At 45.7% G+C, this 18,526-nt stretch overlaps 1 protein-coding gene across 6 annotated transcripts in view; it reads left to right on the top strand.

Moving 5' to 3' along the window:
• The window catches only part of LOC135901427 (cyclic GMP-AMP synthase-like receptor), a 90,172-nt gene that overhangs the window by 59,940 nt on the left and 11,706 nt on the right, over positions 1-18,526 (top strand). The window contains exon 8 of one of the 6 annotated variants that reach the window (XR_010564121.2): positions 18,312-18,421. The exons of 4 other annotated variants lie outside the window; for them this stretch is intronic. Coding sequence is in view for 1 of the 2 variants with exons in the window: in XM_065431220.2 (XP_065287292.1) it covers positions 4,388-4,534 (147 nt within the window). In the remaining variant the exon portion in view is untranslated. Of the gene's footprint in view, positions 1-4,387; positions 4,620-18,311; positions 18,422-18,526 lie in introns of those variants that run through there. One more of the 6 variants, XM_065431220.2, reaches the window with a different exon arrangement.

The following is an 18,526-nucleotide window of genomic DNA, read 5'->3' as shown; positions in this document are numbered from 1 at the left end:
AAAGTGTAAGAACCCGGATGACACTGTTAAAGGCGCGGTAACAATTACTTATTCTGCACAATCACTGAGTATATTATACATACATGCACTGATATCAGCATGTCAGAACATGGCATGTGTAAAAAAATTACTAGACAATTGCACAAGAACATAGACATGAGAGGACACATTGAGCGTCTTTGCTCACATACATTCATCAATGCCTTCTGTTATCTTTTCCCTGAATAAATGTGGCCTTATCCTCATTGAGTAGAATTTATGCCGTATTGATGTACATGTTGTTACCAATCTGCCGCTTTTCTTTGTATCTTTTGATCGTGAGATGATACTTGTGCACTTGTACCTGTTGCAATGTGTAGCTATGTTTCCAGGATGGCTGATTTGCTGACAGTTATGATAATGTTTGTGTAGGCACATGTTAATGCATCTCCCAGTTTGACCTATATACTGTTTTCTGCAGGAAAGTGGAACACAATAGACTACTTCGCTTGCCACAAATGTTTTGACGGGCTTCACATTGCACTCATTGTAGTTAGGTTTTAGGTTGCCATTGTTAACTCTATGACGCAGGCCAAATAATATGTTATATGCTGTGTAAACGATAGGAATGCTGTGTCTCTATGCGATCATCTTTAGTCCGTGACATATATTATGAACGTACAGTATTATGATAGGCTGCTATTCTTGTTTTTCTTTTGGAGCTACATCTGTCTTCTGTTTATTGTTGATCTTTAAAGGAGTCCTGAACCACTTTTTATTGAAGTTTAGAAATGCATTTGACATTAAAACAGACTATTTCAGAAATACTTTACAGCAAAAAGTACTTTAATGCATTCAGCAGAAGCGGAGTTATTGGCAATGAAAGATTGCCTGTGATCCCCTTTGTGGTGCTCCTGCACCTTCTTCAACGTTTTGCGCCACGAAGGCTGAGGCAAAGCGGGGTGGTGCTCACAATGCCCCACCCACTGAACATCACTGTGGTGTGTAGTTCAAATTTGGTTTTGGATGTTTACACAGACACCACTACTTCCAATTTTGGTGCTGTTATCTGATTTTGAAGCTGTTTTCAGCAAGCCTCAGTGATCTCAACGAGTGCGCTCGTCGTGGCACCCTTTGGTGGCCGCGGTATCTACGCAATGCTGCAGACGCGGCTGTATGGAACTGTAGTGGCTAACTATGTGCATGACAAGGCTGGATTGCGCACACATGTGCTCCAGTCTGGCCATGCTTAGTGTGGACCAGCTTTGTCCTGCACCATCTTGACCAACAGATAGTAGCTACATCTAACTTGTGCATTGTGAAGCGCTGTCGATAGCTCACTACGCGAAAGCTCCCAGCGAGGCGAAGTCTGCCAACGCATCTAGCCAGGAGTGGCCAGGAGTAAGTGCACGCTGGCAAGTGTATGTCTTGTCTGACCTTAAGTTTCGCGTGGTTCGAGGCTAGTTGAGTGATCAAAACTAATAGAAATAAACGAGACCCGACGGCTATGACATTGATAAGCAGTGTGGCTAGTTCCATTCCTATGCAGGCGGGTGCACCTGTGCATTGGCTGACAATAGTAGGCAATATCATGATATTTGTATGTACTTCCAGAAGTACGAAACACTGATTCTAAACACAGATTTTCGCTTATTTCAGCCTGTTTACTAATCTGTGTCGATAAATATACACAGTAACAGGAGGAAGAAGTGCACTGATCTAACCACCCTTTTTGATTAATGTCAGCTATTGGCCATTTGCAGCCGTGTATATGAATCTGCTATAGAATGAAATAAGGCAACCTGAAAAGTGTGAGAAGGCTTCTGTTGAAAAGAGTGTATGAGAAAAATGATTTTGCACTCCACTTGCGAGCTCCACATGCTGCACACGACTACAGAATTTGGCTGAGATGTTCTCAGCCGAATATGCTGTCCGCAGACTGTGTTTTTTCACCAATGCCGAGGGATGGTTCTGGACCCCTATAACAGTGCATCAGTGTGCAGTCAATTCTAATCACTGAGGATGAGGTCATGTTTATTTGGGAAAAATATAATAGAAAGCATCAATAAATGTATGTGAGTGGAGACATGGAATGTTTCATTTCCCTTCTATGCTTTTGTGATTGTGTGATTGCTTTTTAATTATTTTTGCACCTGCCATGTTTTGACTTGCTGATATCAGCACATGCATATGCTCAATGGTTGTGTGCAATAAACGGCTCTTAGTTTGCTATTATCTACTGTCGTCAGGGTTCTTTCTTGGCAACCTTGCATCTTACTTCACAGTACAGTGTGCTGCAATAATTCAATATACAACCAACTAGCCCCAACCTTCGCTCTTCTAACTGCCTTGCTGGTTTCTCCTGCAAACATGGTCTCTGAAGGGCCGAAAATATATGACGTGACTTTGTTGCTGCTAGTTTAGCATGTACAATAACTATCTTTTGAATGCGCCTTCATAATTAAAACCTGAAGGCAGCGCACCATCATTCTCCACCCTGTCAGAAAACTTCTCTGGCACCTACTTGTGATGAGAATAGTGATGGCCATACCACAAATGCAGTTTTGGTTTTGTTTGTGATTGTAATCCGCAGATAAGTTACGGACAACTTTTTCTGGAGAAAAGGCACCCTTTAGAATTGGGTAAAAATGGTAATCTCTTATTGGGATCAGGCAAAGGCAGTCCGAATTTCTGCATTTTCTGTGTGAGATAAGATGCATTTGACGCATTCTTTCTCCGCTAAGTGTCGCCAAGACTTTTGGGGCCATCACTAGAGTCAACGAAAGGGTCGCCATTGGGGCCAGATGTATGCATGCCGACTGGTCAAGTCCAATTATGGAATTCGAAATTTTGGATATACAGAAACATGGGCACCAGCCGGGACCGTCGGTCAATGTTGCATCAACCAAAAAATTAAAATAATTGGATTCAAATTAAAGTAAGTCAAATGCATTGCATTTCAGCATCACTGAAGACAAAAATACAGTAGACTTCCATTAACTTGACTTTGGTCAATTTTAATTTTCGAATAATTCAATCCTGACTGAGGGTCCCTGCTCATGCCCATATCTTTCCATGGGCCAATACTTTAATTATTTTGATCCTAAAATTGCCGCTCACCGAATAATTAGAACTTGACTAGTCACCATGCATGTGGCTGAACTTCAATGGTAACCTCAATGGATGGAGCATCTGCTTTGGCAATGGTACGGGACAGTGATTCAGTTGAAGACGTTATCCTCCCATCAAAAATGCTGATTATAAAGTGAAAACATCTCCTCAGACAATGATTTTTGTAGTTATGTAGTTCTAACATGGACCTTTCTTTTCTAAGAGAATTGGTTAGAAAATTGCCTACGTTTTACTGTCAGATAAAGAAATGAAGCTGTTTGCAGCATTGGCAACAGCCTACTATCAAAATGCGGGTCATTGTCATTTGAAGATGGTGACAAGTTTTCGCTTAGGATGGCAACGACAATGCCCCATTTTCAGGCTTTAATCATGAAAGCGCACTCAAAAGGTAAGTTACTTAATAAGGTGCTAAGCTTTGAGGTTTGTTTTCGGCTTTCTGAAAACCTGCATGCACTGCAGGGTAAAAGAAAAGACAGCAGACTTCAGCGATTCCTTCAACTCTGAGCTCATTCTATGCAACAGCAGTGTTCTCCCACAGTGAAGACCAGTGTCCTATTTGCTTTTTGTTTGGTTGGCTGTTTTCTTTCTCAACTAACTGCATCCATCCACTACGTGGGAACTGGAAGAGACCCCAGTGGTTAGGGCGGTTCTTTAGGGGGGAAGGTTGCGGTTGTGTAAAAATGGTCAACGACTGATTTTTTGGACATGCAGGTGCTTTCACAGCACTGCCATGTACCCCATAGAGCCAATGTATAAGGACGTCTGAAATTTCGTGCGCTGACACCATGCGCCGTCTAAATTTTTGCACTTTTTGGCATGACCACAGGTCTGAAAAGGAATTTGTTGCCATCTTTTTGATTACCTTACAGCCTCTAGCCAGCTCTTTCGCACGCCGATTCACTGGCAGTGGTATTATGGTGTACTCAAATATAGCAGTGTGTCGTCCGTATAGCAAAACAATGGGAGAACCGGGGATGCTTCTGTGATGACACCACCAGATGGGTGCTCCGATCTACCGGTGTACACTAGCACACTAAATTTAAGTATGTTCTTCACCACATTTATAAATTAAAATGCTCTCAAAACCCAATTGAAGTTCATATAGTTTGCAAAACAGTAAATCATACAAGATACATCAATAACGCCGTCTAAGCTTGCATGTTTCCAACCACCGATCATGCAGTGTTCCTGATCGTTTGTCCAGTGTTTCGATTGCAGAAGACAAACAAACACTCATGTGCTCGTTCCGTTTGGTAAGCACACAATGTTTTTGCAGTCAAATTCTTTCGAGACATACGAGGATGAGAAGGACCAGAATGAGCACCTGTACTGGGCCTGGTGGGTTGCAAGAGATTCTTCCATGTTGCATCAGAGAATCAGACCCGAAGGGCAACAATACAGCCAAGGTTCTCAATGTGCCTGACCTGAAGAAGCTTGGAGTTGTTCTAAACGTTGTGCAGGAAACTCTGTGCACAAAAAACTATATTAAAAAAAAAAGCCTTTTACAAAGCCAGTGCTTGTCATGCACAAAAAGTGTGCGAACCCCGCTGGAAAAACCGCAGCAAGCAATCGGTGAGCTCCGCACAGGTATGCATAAACTCTGCGACAACTGTAACAGCTGATCCCGGAGGCCTTGTGTTGCACCATTCTTTTTCCGCTTGCCAGCAATGACTTCAGGCTACAGCAACAGATGACACTACAGTAGATCAAAGTTCTCCAGTACCACTGATAGTCATTGCATTTTTGCCCCCGGATGGTACACTGCCCTAATCCAGTACACCATAGCTGTAGTAGTCATTCTGTGCTGTCATTAGGCTTATCTGCTTTGACGTTCGCTATAAAGTTTCCTGCAGTCGGGTGCCACGTTATTTATTTAAAGGATTCGCTGCTGTCAGCAGCGGCACTGATTCTGCCCTTGTCATCCTCATTGATGGTGTCGAAGTGCGGAAACAACAGCAAAGGTCTAAACCAATCCATAATGCCGGTTCCCAAAAGTCAGTTTTGCTGCAATACAGACGTGTTACGCTGTCATACATACTACTAAGTGTGCGCATACTGAATGTATGGCGGCAAAGCATACCAAGAGTGCAAAGGGGCCACTGAAAATGTGTTCCTTAGTTACACACGTGCGCAACTGCAACCTCATGTCACAGTACGAGCACCGAGATGCCTAATCAAATGTACTGGCAGGCTTTTAAATCTGATTTGGATGTGGCTATGCCAATTTAAGCCCTTGAGGGCAACTAGACACGCGTTTTTTTTTTTGGACATCTTCCTGGTCCCTAGGGAGTCCAAAAACTCAGTGGTTGACTGTAATTTAAAATAACAATAAAAAAATTAATATTTATTATAACAATCGAATGGTAAGTAGAGTTTGTGATAGTACAAAAAGGGTACTGAGGAATAGAAAACTTCTGACCTTTTCTTTTTTGTGATGTATGCAACCTCCTTTCTGTATGACATAGTTACGCATGTTGTGAAAATCGTATGTCCATGGGTACACTTAAAGGGACACTAAAGGCAAATATTAAGTCCTGGTAAAGTGATAGATTAGTGCTCAAGAATCTCTAAGATTTCAACATTATTGTGAACAGAGCCTTAATAATCGAGAAAGTGAGGTAAATGCAGGACATGATTAGAAACTCCCCGGGGACATTCAAGTACTTGCCCAAAGACGAAATCATTCCTCAGTTAAATTCTGTCACTAGTACTCAACCACTCGCTGCACAAAACATGCTTGTATTGTATTTTAAGGCGAAATAAAATGCTACTTGTCCAGTTCTATTTTACTTTTAGAAAAAAGAACTCATTGAAATAACCCTGACAATGACGCGGGCAATCGAAAGGTTTCGTTTTCGCTCGACTCCACGCTGCCCACGCTTTCGCATTTCAGTAGTTTCGTTATGGCGTAGTGCTGCGCTGGTTTTGCGGGCTCCTAAAGCTCGCACAAACTGCAAGTAGCAAAGAATTCAACTTCCATGAGATGACGCGGGATGCCTGAACGGTCTATGCCACTTGACCAAAAAGCAGCTGCAGTGGCGAATCTGCCACTCTGTCTTGGTTTGGTACCGCCATCTGTCGGGTGCCGTTTTACTCATCGGCGGCAGCAAAGGGTAGCGATGGTGTATGCGACGTCACCACTCCCCCGGTCAGGTGGCGGGAGATTTGAATTTCGAAAAAGGTGTTTAGACTCTTCAAATGCAATTTTCTTGTAAACTAAGTCTTTTCTTGGCACGAAACAAGCATTGCGAGGTTTCTGGAATGGTACTTAAACAGTCCACGTCAACTTCGTATTTGCCTTTAGTGACCCTTTAAGTATTCTGAGACTCCCATTGTCTAAGTAGGCTATATTTATTTCGTTAAAATATATAGCTTTATGGGACTTCTTATTCATAATCATTCAGCCCAAATGCTTATGCTAATCTTCTTTTGCAAAGATTTTGTCTAAATGTATATGATTCAAGTAATCTCGAAACATCTCGTTTATTTTTGTCTGTTTTATATGAAACAGTAGCATTTCTTCATTTCCATCATGCAGCAGGGCAACTGCCATACAAGCGCCTACGTGCTTGATGTGACTGCAGCATGGTATTTCAGATGACCTTCAAATTTGCAGCCTCCTTAAACTATTTTTTGTATTAAGTTTTTGCGTAAATCAATATTTCGGCCACAGGTGGAGAGACAGTTGCTCTGTTAAAGACTTCATGCTTTTAAAGGGCAACTGCGACAAAATTTCACTTGGGCTAAATTGGCTATAAATTCCTAGCTTATACTCTCCAAGTAATTTTGGCAAAGCCGCAGGGCTGGTAATTGCTTAATTTTGTTATTAGCAGCTATTAAATAGCGCCTATGCAGACGGCGCGTGCACTTGGCAGCAAAGCGGTAGCGATGCGGATATGGTGAATAGAACCGTATGCAACTGCTGATCTCTCAGTTGCGTCATGTTGTGTCTGGGAAGCCAGGCACATTGCTCGCTCATCATTTGTAAATTGACGAGCGTCTCTCTCCGCATGCATTCTCCCTGTTGCACTCGTGATTTGAGCTGTTGCAAGAATGCCGATGCGTTGTGTGGCCGTCGGGTGCTCGAATACATGCTCGGGCATGAGCAATGGCTATGCAGTACACAATGCTGAGTAGAGGAAGGCCGAACACATCTTCCCCGTCTCAGCTTTCAGAGCAAAAACATGCAGCGCAGCACAGCAGGCAAGTGCAACTGCCTGCAAGCTGCAGAAGCAAGCTGCAGAAGCTACATTTCAACAGCACACTCACTTACACATCAAGATCTGCTTGGCAAACGCTTTCTCGGGGTGACTACAACACAATATGCCATGACCGCGCATCAAAACCAAAGGTAACATTCAAAGTAAAGTTGTATTCAAGGGCAATATTCTCAAGCAATCATTTCTGGTAGTGCATTATCAAGATATTTCACGCGTCTCTACATCGGACGCGTCAAAGTAGACAAACGAAATCCTTTCTGACACAGTGCCAGAAACGAGTGGGAACCGCATGCTGCATTTGTCATGAAGAAGAATGCGATGCGGCAGCCATGATGTAGATGCAGTGGCAAGCCATGCAGGAATGCAATGCCACCAGAGCAAAAAGGGTGAAGTTTTATGGGGTTTTATCATGACCGCAGTCCGGCCTGTCTGGCCGTGAGTTTATGCACACTTTGCGCCAAGCCGAGCTCCTCCAGCCCTGACGTGCCAAGCCTCAACTACTTATCATCCTTTACTACAGGTGGCGCTAGTTGTTTGATCGGTCGACGAGTCGAGCGCTTCTAGCATGCCAAGCAGCGGCCAGTGAAAACGGATACGTTATGCAGGAGACACTAAAATTGCAAAAATTTTACCCTGCGCTTTAAACCTGACTTGCAGCAGTGCAGCGATCAGTTGCTGCCGTAGCGCTAGCAGACTAGTGCGCAGCGAGTGAGTGCTTCTTTGTTAACCAAAGGCACAAACGCATCTCGCTTGCTTCAGTGAACCTGAATAGCACACTGCTGGTCAGCCAAGCTAGTGCGCGATGCACCCTGTTGCAGCTGCTCCGGCGTGCGATAGGACATCTTTTATTCCCGCAACAGCCACACTGCACTGTAGAGCGTCCAATTTTCGCTGATGTAGCGCAACTGCGCCACGCGTGGATCGTGTCTGTGTTAAGCCGGACTATACAGCACCTTTAGCTTGGTCACTTCAATGTGCTCATCTTGGAGCGGAGGGAGAACGCATTGAGGCCTTGCTGTTGAACATCGACTACCACATAAAGAAAACCGGCTTCACTCGGAGAATATTTCGCATTACACCGGAACGGAATACAAGCAAGGAAAGCAGACAGCATGGGTGCTGCTTCTCCACATTCTTCACTGTACGTCACTTCTGCTGGGCGATAATGTAAAAGCGTCTTTTTTTTTCAGTTTTGGTAGGAAAAATCGATTTTTGCAAGCTGTTTGTGATGGATTGACCTGTATTTCAAATGTAAGGTTTAGCACAGGGGCTACTACATGTACAAATTATCTGAAACTAGGTTTTTTATGTGGTCAAAATTTTGTTACAGTTGGCCTTTAAGTCTCGACAACTCGTCTTGAGTTTCCCACCTGGAACTTTCAAATAGACTACGAGACTAAAACTTGTACAGCTGATGTCATAAGCTAAGTGATGCAGTGGTAATAAGATATGAGTGATTTCATTTCTTCTGCACATTTGCAGTGCTACTATATAGCAATGTTGCGAAGTGGGTGCCCCCCATTCCATTCCAATTCCATTCCGGGGAATTATAACTTGCCGTAATTCCATTCCTTGGAATGAAAAAACAGCCCATTCCCACTCTGGGAGTGGCCGGGCGGTTGAATTCCATTCCTGTAATTCCTCAACGTAGCAAAGGCATCTTGGTAGTTTTATCGAGTTACTGATGAACGCACAATAAAGCTGATGTCATCAGACGTGTTAACAACTGCAAAAATACGCAAAACATGTTACCAAGGTCGAGGGATAGTAGCTTGGCGAAATATCTCGTGCAGTACAATCACTCTACTAATTCCCGCAGGGGCAGTTCTCCCGCTACCTATAATGTTTGCATAGTCGGCATGTTGTTACAGCTTGTGAGGTTTAGTATTATTGTTTAAGCTCAAATGTGTTAATGATAAAATGACGACATAGCATATTTTTGCTTAGGTGTCCTCGTGATTTTTAAGTGCTGCAATAAAGGTTGCAAGCAGTGAAAGATGCAAAAAGAAGCTTTATGTGGGTTTTATTCATTGAAATTTTGCAACAAAATGTTGTGAGCTAAATAGGAGCTTCGCTGTTTAGTTTTGAAAACCTGAAGTGTAAACAGGGTGTCTACCAACCGGAAAACCGGGAATTCTCAGGGATCTTGAATCGTCTGGAAATACTCAGGGAAAACTCAGGGAATTTGTGCTTCTATCAGGGAAAATTAACTGTAATTTTATTGAAAGTGAGTGAAAGTCGCGGTAGTGCTGGCTCAAGTAACAGAGGGATCGTAATGAATCGTCTTTTGATGCCATGTTGTCGGCTGGAGGAGTTTTCAGTGTGCAATCAACGACTGACTTTCTGGACGCACAGCTTCACGGTGCGACCATGTATCCCATGGGGTCAATGTATCAGAACATCTGAAATTTCGGACGTAAGAACGCCTCGCCGTCCGACTTTCCGGACTTTTTGCCATGACCGCAGGTCCGAAACGGCATTAATCAAAGCCACCATTGCCACCATTTTGATTACCTCGCTGCCTTGAACCAGCACTCTCAGACGCAGATCCGCTGGCGGCTGTAGCCACTACCGCGGCAAACGCTAGGCCGGTACTTCGACGTTCGCTATTAAGCTTCTTGCCATTCAGTGCCATGTTTTTCATTAAAAGAATTCGCCACTGTCAGCAACGGCACCGATTCCGCTTTTGTGGTCCTCACGATTGGCTTCAAAGCTCGGAAAGCACGGCGCGTTGCAGAACGCCGTGTCTCGAAAGTCAGCTTGGCTTCAATGCAGCAATGTCACGTGCTGAAGCATATGCAAAAGTATTGCAGTGAAGCATAGAAAGCGTGGGAAGGGGCAATTGTCATGGGACACAGTATGTATTCCGTAATTGTACACGCGTCTATCCGCCATCTCCTGTCACAGTACGAGCACCTATGTGCCTAATAAGTGTACTGGGAGGCCTTTTTGGATGTGCCTGTGGCGCTTTGAGCCCTTAAGGGCAGTAAAAGTCACGCATTCATTTTTTCGAACTGCCTGATTTTTCGGACGTTTTCACGGCCCCTAGGAAGTCCGAAGAGTCGGACTTTGACTGTAAAACTGACCAAGAGGATCATTCAAATGGTCCGTGGGATGAACGTATGGTGAAAGGAGGATGTGAACACAAAGGACTTATGCATTGAGGAATAAACAGGAAAAGAAGCGTGCCGCTGCTTTTTTTTTCAGGAGCTTGAGTGTTGACTGACGCCGAGATGCAGGTGTCCCTCATCCAAAGCAAAATAAACTCTTTAAAGCAGTGAAACGCAACACTGAGGCATTGTGCACAGGATGAGAGTATGTGAGGACAGTTGAGGTTGTCCCACCAGCTGTTGAGAGAGAATCTCACTTGCAACAAAGTTCGGGCCTCATACCAATGAGCTTGCTATCAGTTGATAGAAATGGCTCACATCCCCTTAGGTCACGCTGTCCACATTTGTGGGCGCGCCTTATTTTTGCCATTTCTGTGCAGTGGTAGTAAGGAATAGAGCACAAACATTAACCTTATTGAACATTCTGATAACCTAAATTACTTCCATTTTACTTCAAAGCAATATGCGTCACTACAGAGCACTACTTCGGTGAAGGCACTACCGTGTTTTAAGTGACGTGTGATGTGGAGCATGTCGGTATCAACCTCGAAATGTATAAATTTTTTGTTTCTTGACATGCTTGAAGCCAATAAATAACTTGTGCTTGTAATTCAAGCAGGGGATTTAATCATTTTTATGAAGAAACGTAGCATGACTGACTTTAAATTATTCAAATATTTATTTACTCTGTAATTACAATGACTCATAGTAAGATGCTATTAGAGTCATTTTGCTCCTTTTGGTGGAGTCTCAAGCAATATCTATGTTTCACACATGTATAAACAGTCATTCATAATTCGTGACTGAAGGGGGTATTCGAAAATATTTATTTCCACATGGATCTCCTTTTTATTCGTATTTGATAATGTTCAATTCGATTAGCAATGAGTCTTACTAACCTTTTTAAAGGTATTTTTCTCACTGTGCACTCTACTAACCCCTCCCTTCATATTTCTTTTTTGAAGAAAATAAATGCTACTCCTTATTATTCAAACTGGATTAAGTCGTTTCGTTTATCTTTTAGCATGATTACTAGAGAGTGACAGCATCAGGCAACAAAGTGTCAGCCTGTCTTGACATAAAACAAAGTTCTGTGTCAGTCAGGGAATTTTGCAAAGCTGCTCAGGGAAAACCTGGAAAATACGGGGAATTTAGAAATGTAAACTTGTTAGACACCCTGGTAAATGACAGCTGCTTCAACAGTTAGTTCTAAAAACAAAAAAAGTGAGCTAAAGCAATTGCTTTCTACCTAACTATGATTTGCGTCTCGCAAACGTGAGCTGCTCGAAAGACGTGCTTGACAGCTGATTTCGCTTCACTGTCATTATGAAGGGTGCTGTAGAAAACTCATTCCACGTCACCTGACGTCACATTCAGTGCGAAAACTGCCCTTGTGTGGTGAGGAAGCAAGGGAATGCAGCTAGTGTTCACTTTCCAGTAGGTCAGGGGCTAACCATGTCTGCACAAGTTCCCTCTGTAAGGTAAAGAGGAATTTCCCCTGCAATGGATCCAGGCATATTTTCGTGATGGGCATTTTCATTTTGCCTGATGTTTTTCAACATCGGTCTGCTTGGTCCTGCTTCAGAGTCTACATTTGCGATAGTGCTGGCGCTGTCGTGGCTTAACAAATGAGGCCCCCTCCCCAGCACAGCAGAACACATCTGCTCGGCTGTTGCAGCTGAACACCAAGAAGACTTAAACCTTGGGTCTTGGAGGGCACCCATCAAAAAAGCAGAGTCAGTCTGCGTGCTTGCGAGCTGCTTCTCCGGGCTACGCTGTAGGCCTTTAGCCACCTCTTTGCAAAGAAGTGTCCCTTTGCTTAAGTTCCTGCCCGGCAAAGTATCAGCGCTGCAGACTCTGCAGCACTGACACTTTCTCAGGCAGGGACTTCTTTCAGAGGTCATCCCTCAATGGCAACTTGTAGCCCGGGACAGCGGCCTGAATTTGAAAGCATACGAAGCAGTTACTTTGATGAAAGGCGGCTTATAATGTTGTAAACTTATCGTTATGAATTGTTTAATCCCTCCCTCTTGACAACATGAATGAGCTCCATTTCAGTGCAAATCATGTTGATTATGGTGTTGTGAAGAGCAGCGTTTCGCTGAACAGGCACGGAGCTGCACCCAGCAGTGAAGGTCGATGTTGTCTTCCACTGGCTTGCCAGCTCTCTCTCTTTTTGCGTGTACACGTTCGTGCTTTCTTTTGAGGTGCCGAATGAAATTAGATGAAACTTCAACTACAGTGTGTACAGTTTTGGAGCAAAGCTTACAGCGTGCAGCTTATTTCTTTTCTTCGCGAGTAACTTAAAGAAAATATTTTCCTGCGTGCCATGTTGGCAGACTTACTGTGTGTGTGAGCCGCTGGGCGCAGGAGCCAGTGTGGCATTGTGTTATGAAAGCGCTTTTTATTAGCAATAGAAGGCTGAAAAGGAGGGTGGGGCTGGTAGCATAGAAAGCAGAGGGGGATGCTTCGAAGCATTGTCTAGCATTCACAGTATGAGCAAGCTACTAAATGAACTGTTGGGCTTCTTTAGCCACCAACAGGCACCAGTGCAGCGGTGACGCCACTCGGACCCCTCTTGCCCCCCCCCCCCAGAACAGAGCGAAAGTGTGTTTTCTTTGGCACGAATTGTCACGTCAGGGCTTGGGGAGGCACCACCATTGCCGCAGTTACATGGGCTCTCCTACTTCGGCTGGCTTCCCAAACCAATGCTTTCAAAACTTTATTCTCTCTATCTCTGTATGGAGAGAGAGGGGCACAGTTCATCGTGTACGACTGTGTGCTGTGCTAGCCTGCAGACCTTCGCTGACAAAGTTTCGAGCAAAGGCGTCCGTGTGTCTAGACAGGGGTGACAGTATTGCAAAAGGGTTAAGGGGTGGGGGTGGGGTGAGGAGTGCGAGGTGAGATGGCACACAAGCTGGTATGTGAAAGCTTGCAGTAAACACAAGCACCACGCCAGCGTCAATATGCATCATACCTTAGAGAAGCGCTTTTTCTAATATGAAAGAAGTGAAGGGTGGGGAGTCGGCAGATGGCCGGGCCGAAGGTGCCGCCGAGGTAAAGAAATATCACAAGGCGTAACGAGATGCGAGGGGGGGTATGTCGCAGCTGTAGTTTCGCATTATGGATACCAATGGTGTAGCGCCGGGGTTGCGCAAAAAATTTAGACAACCTTTGGAGCAGCTCAGTTTATAAGGATTTGATTGTTGTAGGCACGTTGCTCATTAATGTACAGTGTTTGTAATCAGCCAAGCCATTTTAAAAATACTGCTTTATTGTTAAATTCAATGCTCTGACTTACTAATGTTTGAATGTGGGCTGTGTGCTTCTTCAGCATATTTTGACAAAACCAGCATTGTTAGATATGGAGCTGGTTCCTGAGGCTACTTCGAGTTCCCCAAACCGCTTCGAGTGGCAGCACAGCTAATTGAGGAATGCAAAAGCAGGAAAGCGCATTCCAGAGAAGCGGCCGAGGCAACAAGTTTACGTGCCAACAAGTTCCTGCGCCGCCGGGATTAGCAGGTGGGCATCCGACAATGAAGCAGGTGCACGAGCGCCCTCCCCGCTCCTTCTCCAGCCTACAAGTGGATTACCAGTCTGCGTGGCAAGACCGCAGAGAGCCCTGACAGGTGTGCAACGCGACACGGGCGCCTACCATTGGCTGCAAGTGGCGTCATCGGAGTGGACTCTCCCATTGGTCAAACATGACGTGACTTGCAGTGCTCGAAGGGCTTATAAGAAGCCTTCCAGAGAGACCTGAGGATTCTGGGATATGCCCTGATTCCCTGATTCACCTCTCTCGAACTTCTTGCCGCGGGCCGCAGCGTCCGAGTTGCTGCCGGCCCGTAATGACAGTACGTCTGTTACCTGACGCTCACCTCCTTGTAAATAATGTAGAATAAATCCTCCCAAGTTTTGTGGTTTCCATCCCGGAGTCCGTACCCCATCCCCTACATCTGGTGGCAGCGGTGGGATCGCCTCCGAATACATCAGCTGGTGGCAGCGCTACGAATCAACCTTCGTCGAGAGAGATCGTAAAGAACCGGGAAGAGCGAAGAAGAGAGAGCCTTCGTCGAAAGAGGTCCGAAGAGACTGGGAGTATCGAAGAAGGAGCGAGCCTTCGACCCAGGGAGTCCGGAAGGAACCGGCAACAGCGGACGAACGAACCGGATGGCAGGGTGCTGCAACCGTAAGTGAGCGCGTGGTTTTTTTCCTTATGATTCGCCAGACTCAAAGGTTGTGTGTTCAATTTTGATAGTTCTGGGAATCGGGAGTTTGTTGCATTGTGTGTTTGCACAAATTAATTAAGGAAAACAGTTTTAACCACCTGTCGGGGCAGCTGCCATGGATCTTAGAAGGTTGACGAGGTCAGACTTGTTGTTGGTGTGCGACGATTTGGGAGTTGAGGCGGACGAACGGATGGAAACGCCAGCTATCATAAAGGCGATTAATGATAGTGGCAATGATGATGAAAGCATTAAGCTTGCTTGGGAAGTGATACAGGAGCCACGGGAGCGTGTGCGTCGTGTACGTTTGCGAGAGCGTCGTGAGCTTAGGAGTGAGCGTCAGCGTGAAGAACGCGAGAATGAACGGAAGCAGGAGCTTCAAGAACTTACTCTTAGGTGTCAGCGTCACGAACGTGAGAAGGCACGCGAACGTGAGCGAGAGGAAAAGTATGAGAGAGAGAAGGCAGCACTGATCAAAGAGCTACAGTATTGTGATCAGTTATTGGCACAGAGACAACGGCTGTCTGAGAATTCTGTAGATAGTACAGAGCGAAAGAATGAGGAAGTGTCTAGCGGACTTTCGCCAAAAGCCGATGAGAAGAGTAGTGCCTGTGAGATTGACTGCCGATTCATAAGTAAAGGGAGAAGGCTAGCTGCTAACGATGCCTTAGTGGCAATAGAGGCCGTTAAAGGCCAGAGTGAGAGCGACGAGGTGCTGTGCCAACAGATGACTGTGGAGACAGCTAGGCCAGCTGCGAACAAATTGGCACAGTTACCACGTGTGTGCGTCGCTAGTAAGGTTAGCGAGGTTGCTAGCGAGGAAAAGGGTACTGCTGACCAGACAGAAGGGAGCACCCATGTAGAGCCAGATGTGCATGCAGAAATGAAGTGCGAGCTGGACGATGCAGTTGAGAATAGTTCTCGGGGTGGCGAGCTCCGTAGCTCACGAGAAAACAACTGCATTGTTCAGGGATCGGTGCGGCTCTCCGCCAGTCTAGGTAGCCTAGAGAGGGATGATTCACTTATTAATCATTCGGACTGTGCGCGTGAGACAGCGATCGATACCGACGGGCTGTGTGCCGATTCACAGCGTGAGCTGGGCAATGTAGTAGAGGGCAGTTCGCAAGAGTGCGAGTTGTCTTACTCGAGTAAAGCCTGCTGCATTGTGCCAGAGTCGGTTGAGCTGTCCGCCAGTCGAGGCAAAGAGAGTGTAGATTTAAATGTAAATCACTCAGACTGTGCGGGTAAGAGACCGATCCGGGCCGACGAAATGTGTACCGGCCAGCACGAGGCACGAGGCGACATGAAAGCGAGTGCAAAGAGAAAGCGCCGTAAAAAGAGGCGCGGTAAAGACCGAAAGTCGGTAACTTATGTTGCGCCGCCAAAGATGGCGAGAGCCCCAAGAGGGCAGGGCGCGAGGAAGAAGGTGCGGTCGTCTAGGACGATGTTGACGCATCCAGAACGTTCGAGCCACAGGTCAAAAGGGGACCGCGAAGAATGTTCTGCGCGGACGCGGACAAAGGGCACGGGGCAGTTAAGCTCCTCGTCGTTCCGTAGTTCTTTTTATAGCTCAGCGTGCAGTTCGAAGAAACGCAAGGTGGTAGGACGAGACCAGGTGGGGAGTAGCGACGCGGTCAATCGAGTTTGTGTTGAAAGCGGGGCGCGAGGACGCAAATTGGCAGGAGACCGTAACGTCTTGGGGGAGCTGATAGTGAATCAGCCCTTTTGTTGTCTCCCGGCAGCCAGAGTAGCTTTCAGACCACGCCCACCGCGGGTTCGACTCAAAGTATGAGTCAGACGGAAGCGTTTGGAAAGGGAGGCCAGGAGCGTTTCCGTAGAAATGAAGTGTCTTGTTTTATTTTTGAGCATCGGAAAATTTCGCGATTTGAGACTAGGTTTTCTTTCAATATGTAAAGGTATGAGCTTTGTTTGTGTTTTCGTTTGAGAAGCTCGAGATTTGAAAGATGCGTTTTATGTAAACATGTAGTCTCGCGAGATGCTCATTAACCAGTAGACAGGCCTTTTTTTTGTGTGTGTAAGTAACCTGAGGGTCAAGGTTATCGTTCAGAGGCCTATAAGCGCATGTGTTATTTAACCTTCTTTCTTTTTAAGTGTTTTGAATTTTCTAAGGTTAAGCGCGTAGATTTTCAGTGAGTGCATGATTTGCACGGCGAAGCGTTCTTAGTTCCATTTGCGCGTGTCCTGTGTGGACGGAAGGAAGCAGACTTTATGAGTGGGTTGCTAGTGTGTAGAGGGCAGCCGTATTCTGACTTCTTTAGTGAGCGTGCGTGGAAAGAGTTACTAGAAGACGCATTATTTTAAGGGTTCTGCGGAGTGTGTAAGTCCCGCGAGTTTAATTGTTCGTTTATGTCACGTGTCCTGTAGGACTTTCAGGAAAGAAACGTGAGTAAGCGTGAATGAAAAGTTTGCCTACAATGCAAGTACGCGTTCTGTTTAGTGACCACAAGGCTGGTGCACTTGTGATTACGTACTTGTGAGGTTGACCAGATTGTTCAGTGGCACCAATACGTGTGATAAGTACGCCACTGCGATAGATTGGAAACATGCTGTTCGTGTAGTTAGGCCACTTATGTTATGTTCGGCTGTTTTCATTTGTTGTTTGCATCATCAACGACCCTTTTGTTTTGCAACAACAATAGTACTCTGGTCTTGTCGGCAATCGAGGAGAAATGGATAGCTGTTTGGAAGGGTGGTTGGAACTGTTGTCAAAATTGGGGAACTAAAAGATCAGGGTTGATTTTGACTCAGTAATAGTCTGGCGAGTCAGGGGTGAAGAGCCTGCGCTTACGCGTGGTGCAGCGCTGTGCTGTTTTGTTTGTTTGACGTTTGTTCTCCAGGGCCTAGGATCCCGAAGTTCGTCAAACGAGGCTCGACCCCAGTACCCTGCAGCTTCTTTCAGCGTTCCTCCTGGCCAGCGAATTGAGTTCACCGGCCATTCAGAACAACCGGGGCGAGGACGAGCTGTTAGATATGGAGCTGGTTCCTGAGGCTACTTCGAGTTCCCCAAACCGCTTCGAGTGGCAGCACAGCTAATTGAGGAATGCAAAAGCAGGAAAGCGCATTCCAGAGAAGCGGCCGAGGCAACAAGTTTACGTGCCAACAAGTTCCTGCGCCGCCGGGATTAGCAGGTGGGCATCCGACAATGAAGCAGGTGCACGAGCGCCCTCCCCGCTCCTTCTCCAGCCTACAAGTGGATTACCAGTCTGCGTGGCAAGACCGCAGAGAGCCCTGACAGGTGTGCAACGCGACACGGGCGCCTACCATTGGCTGCAAGTGGCGTCATCGGAGTGGACTCTCCCATTGGTCAAACATGACGTGACTTGCAGTGCTCGAAGGGCTTATAAGAAGCCTTCCAGAGAGACCTGAGGATTCTGGGATATGCCCTGATTCCCTGATTCACCTCTCTCGAACTTCTTGCCGCGGGCCGCAGCGTCCGAGTTGCTGCCGGCCCGTAATGACAGTACGTCTGTTACCTGACGCTCACCTCCTTGTAAATAATGTAGAATAAATCCTCCCAAGTTTTGTGGTTTCCATCCCGGAGTCCGTACCCCATCCCCTACAGCATGTAGACAAAAAAGTGCTTTATTTTCGGAAGACGTGATTCCATTCCCATTCCATTCCAGGCAAAAGGTGCTTAATTCCATTCCCATTCCACTGCTGGTTCACGAAAATGTGGAATTATTCAGGAGTCATTCGAATTCCGGAGTGGTAACTCCGCAACACCGCTATATAGGTACTTCGTGCCTGTAAATACTGTGAACTGCTGTGTAAATTGTATGGTGTTGTCAATGGCACTGACGTCGATCCTTTTGACATTGTTTTCAACAATCTCATTCTT

Source organism: Dermacentor albipictus, chromosome 6, assembly GCF_038994185.2.
Source record: "Dermacentor albipictus isolate Rhodes 1998 colony chromosome 6, USDA_Dalb.pri_finalv2, whole genome shotgun sequence".
Taxonomy (NCBI): Eukaryota; Metazoa; Arthropoda; class Arachnida; order Ixodida; family Ixodidae; genus Dermacentor; species Dermacentor albipictus.
This window is presented reverse-complemented; position numbering and strand designations above follow the sequence as displayed.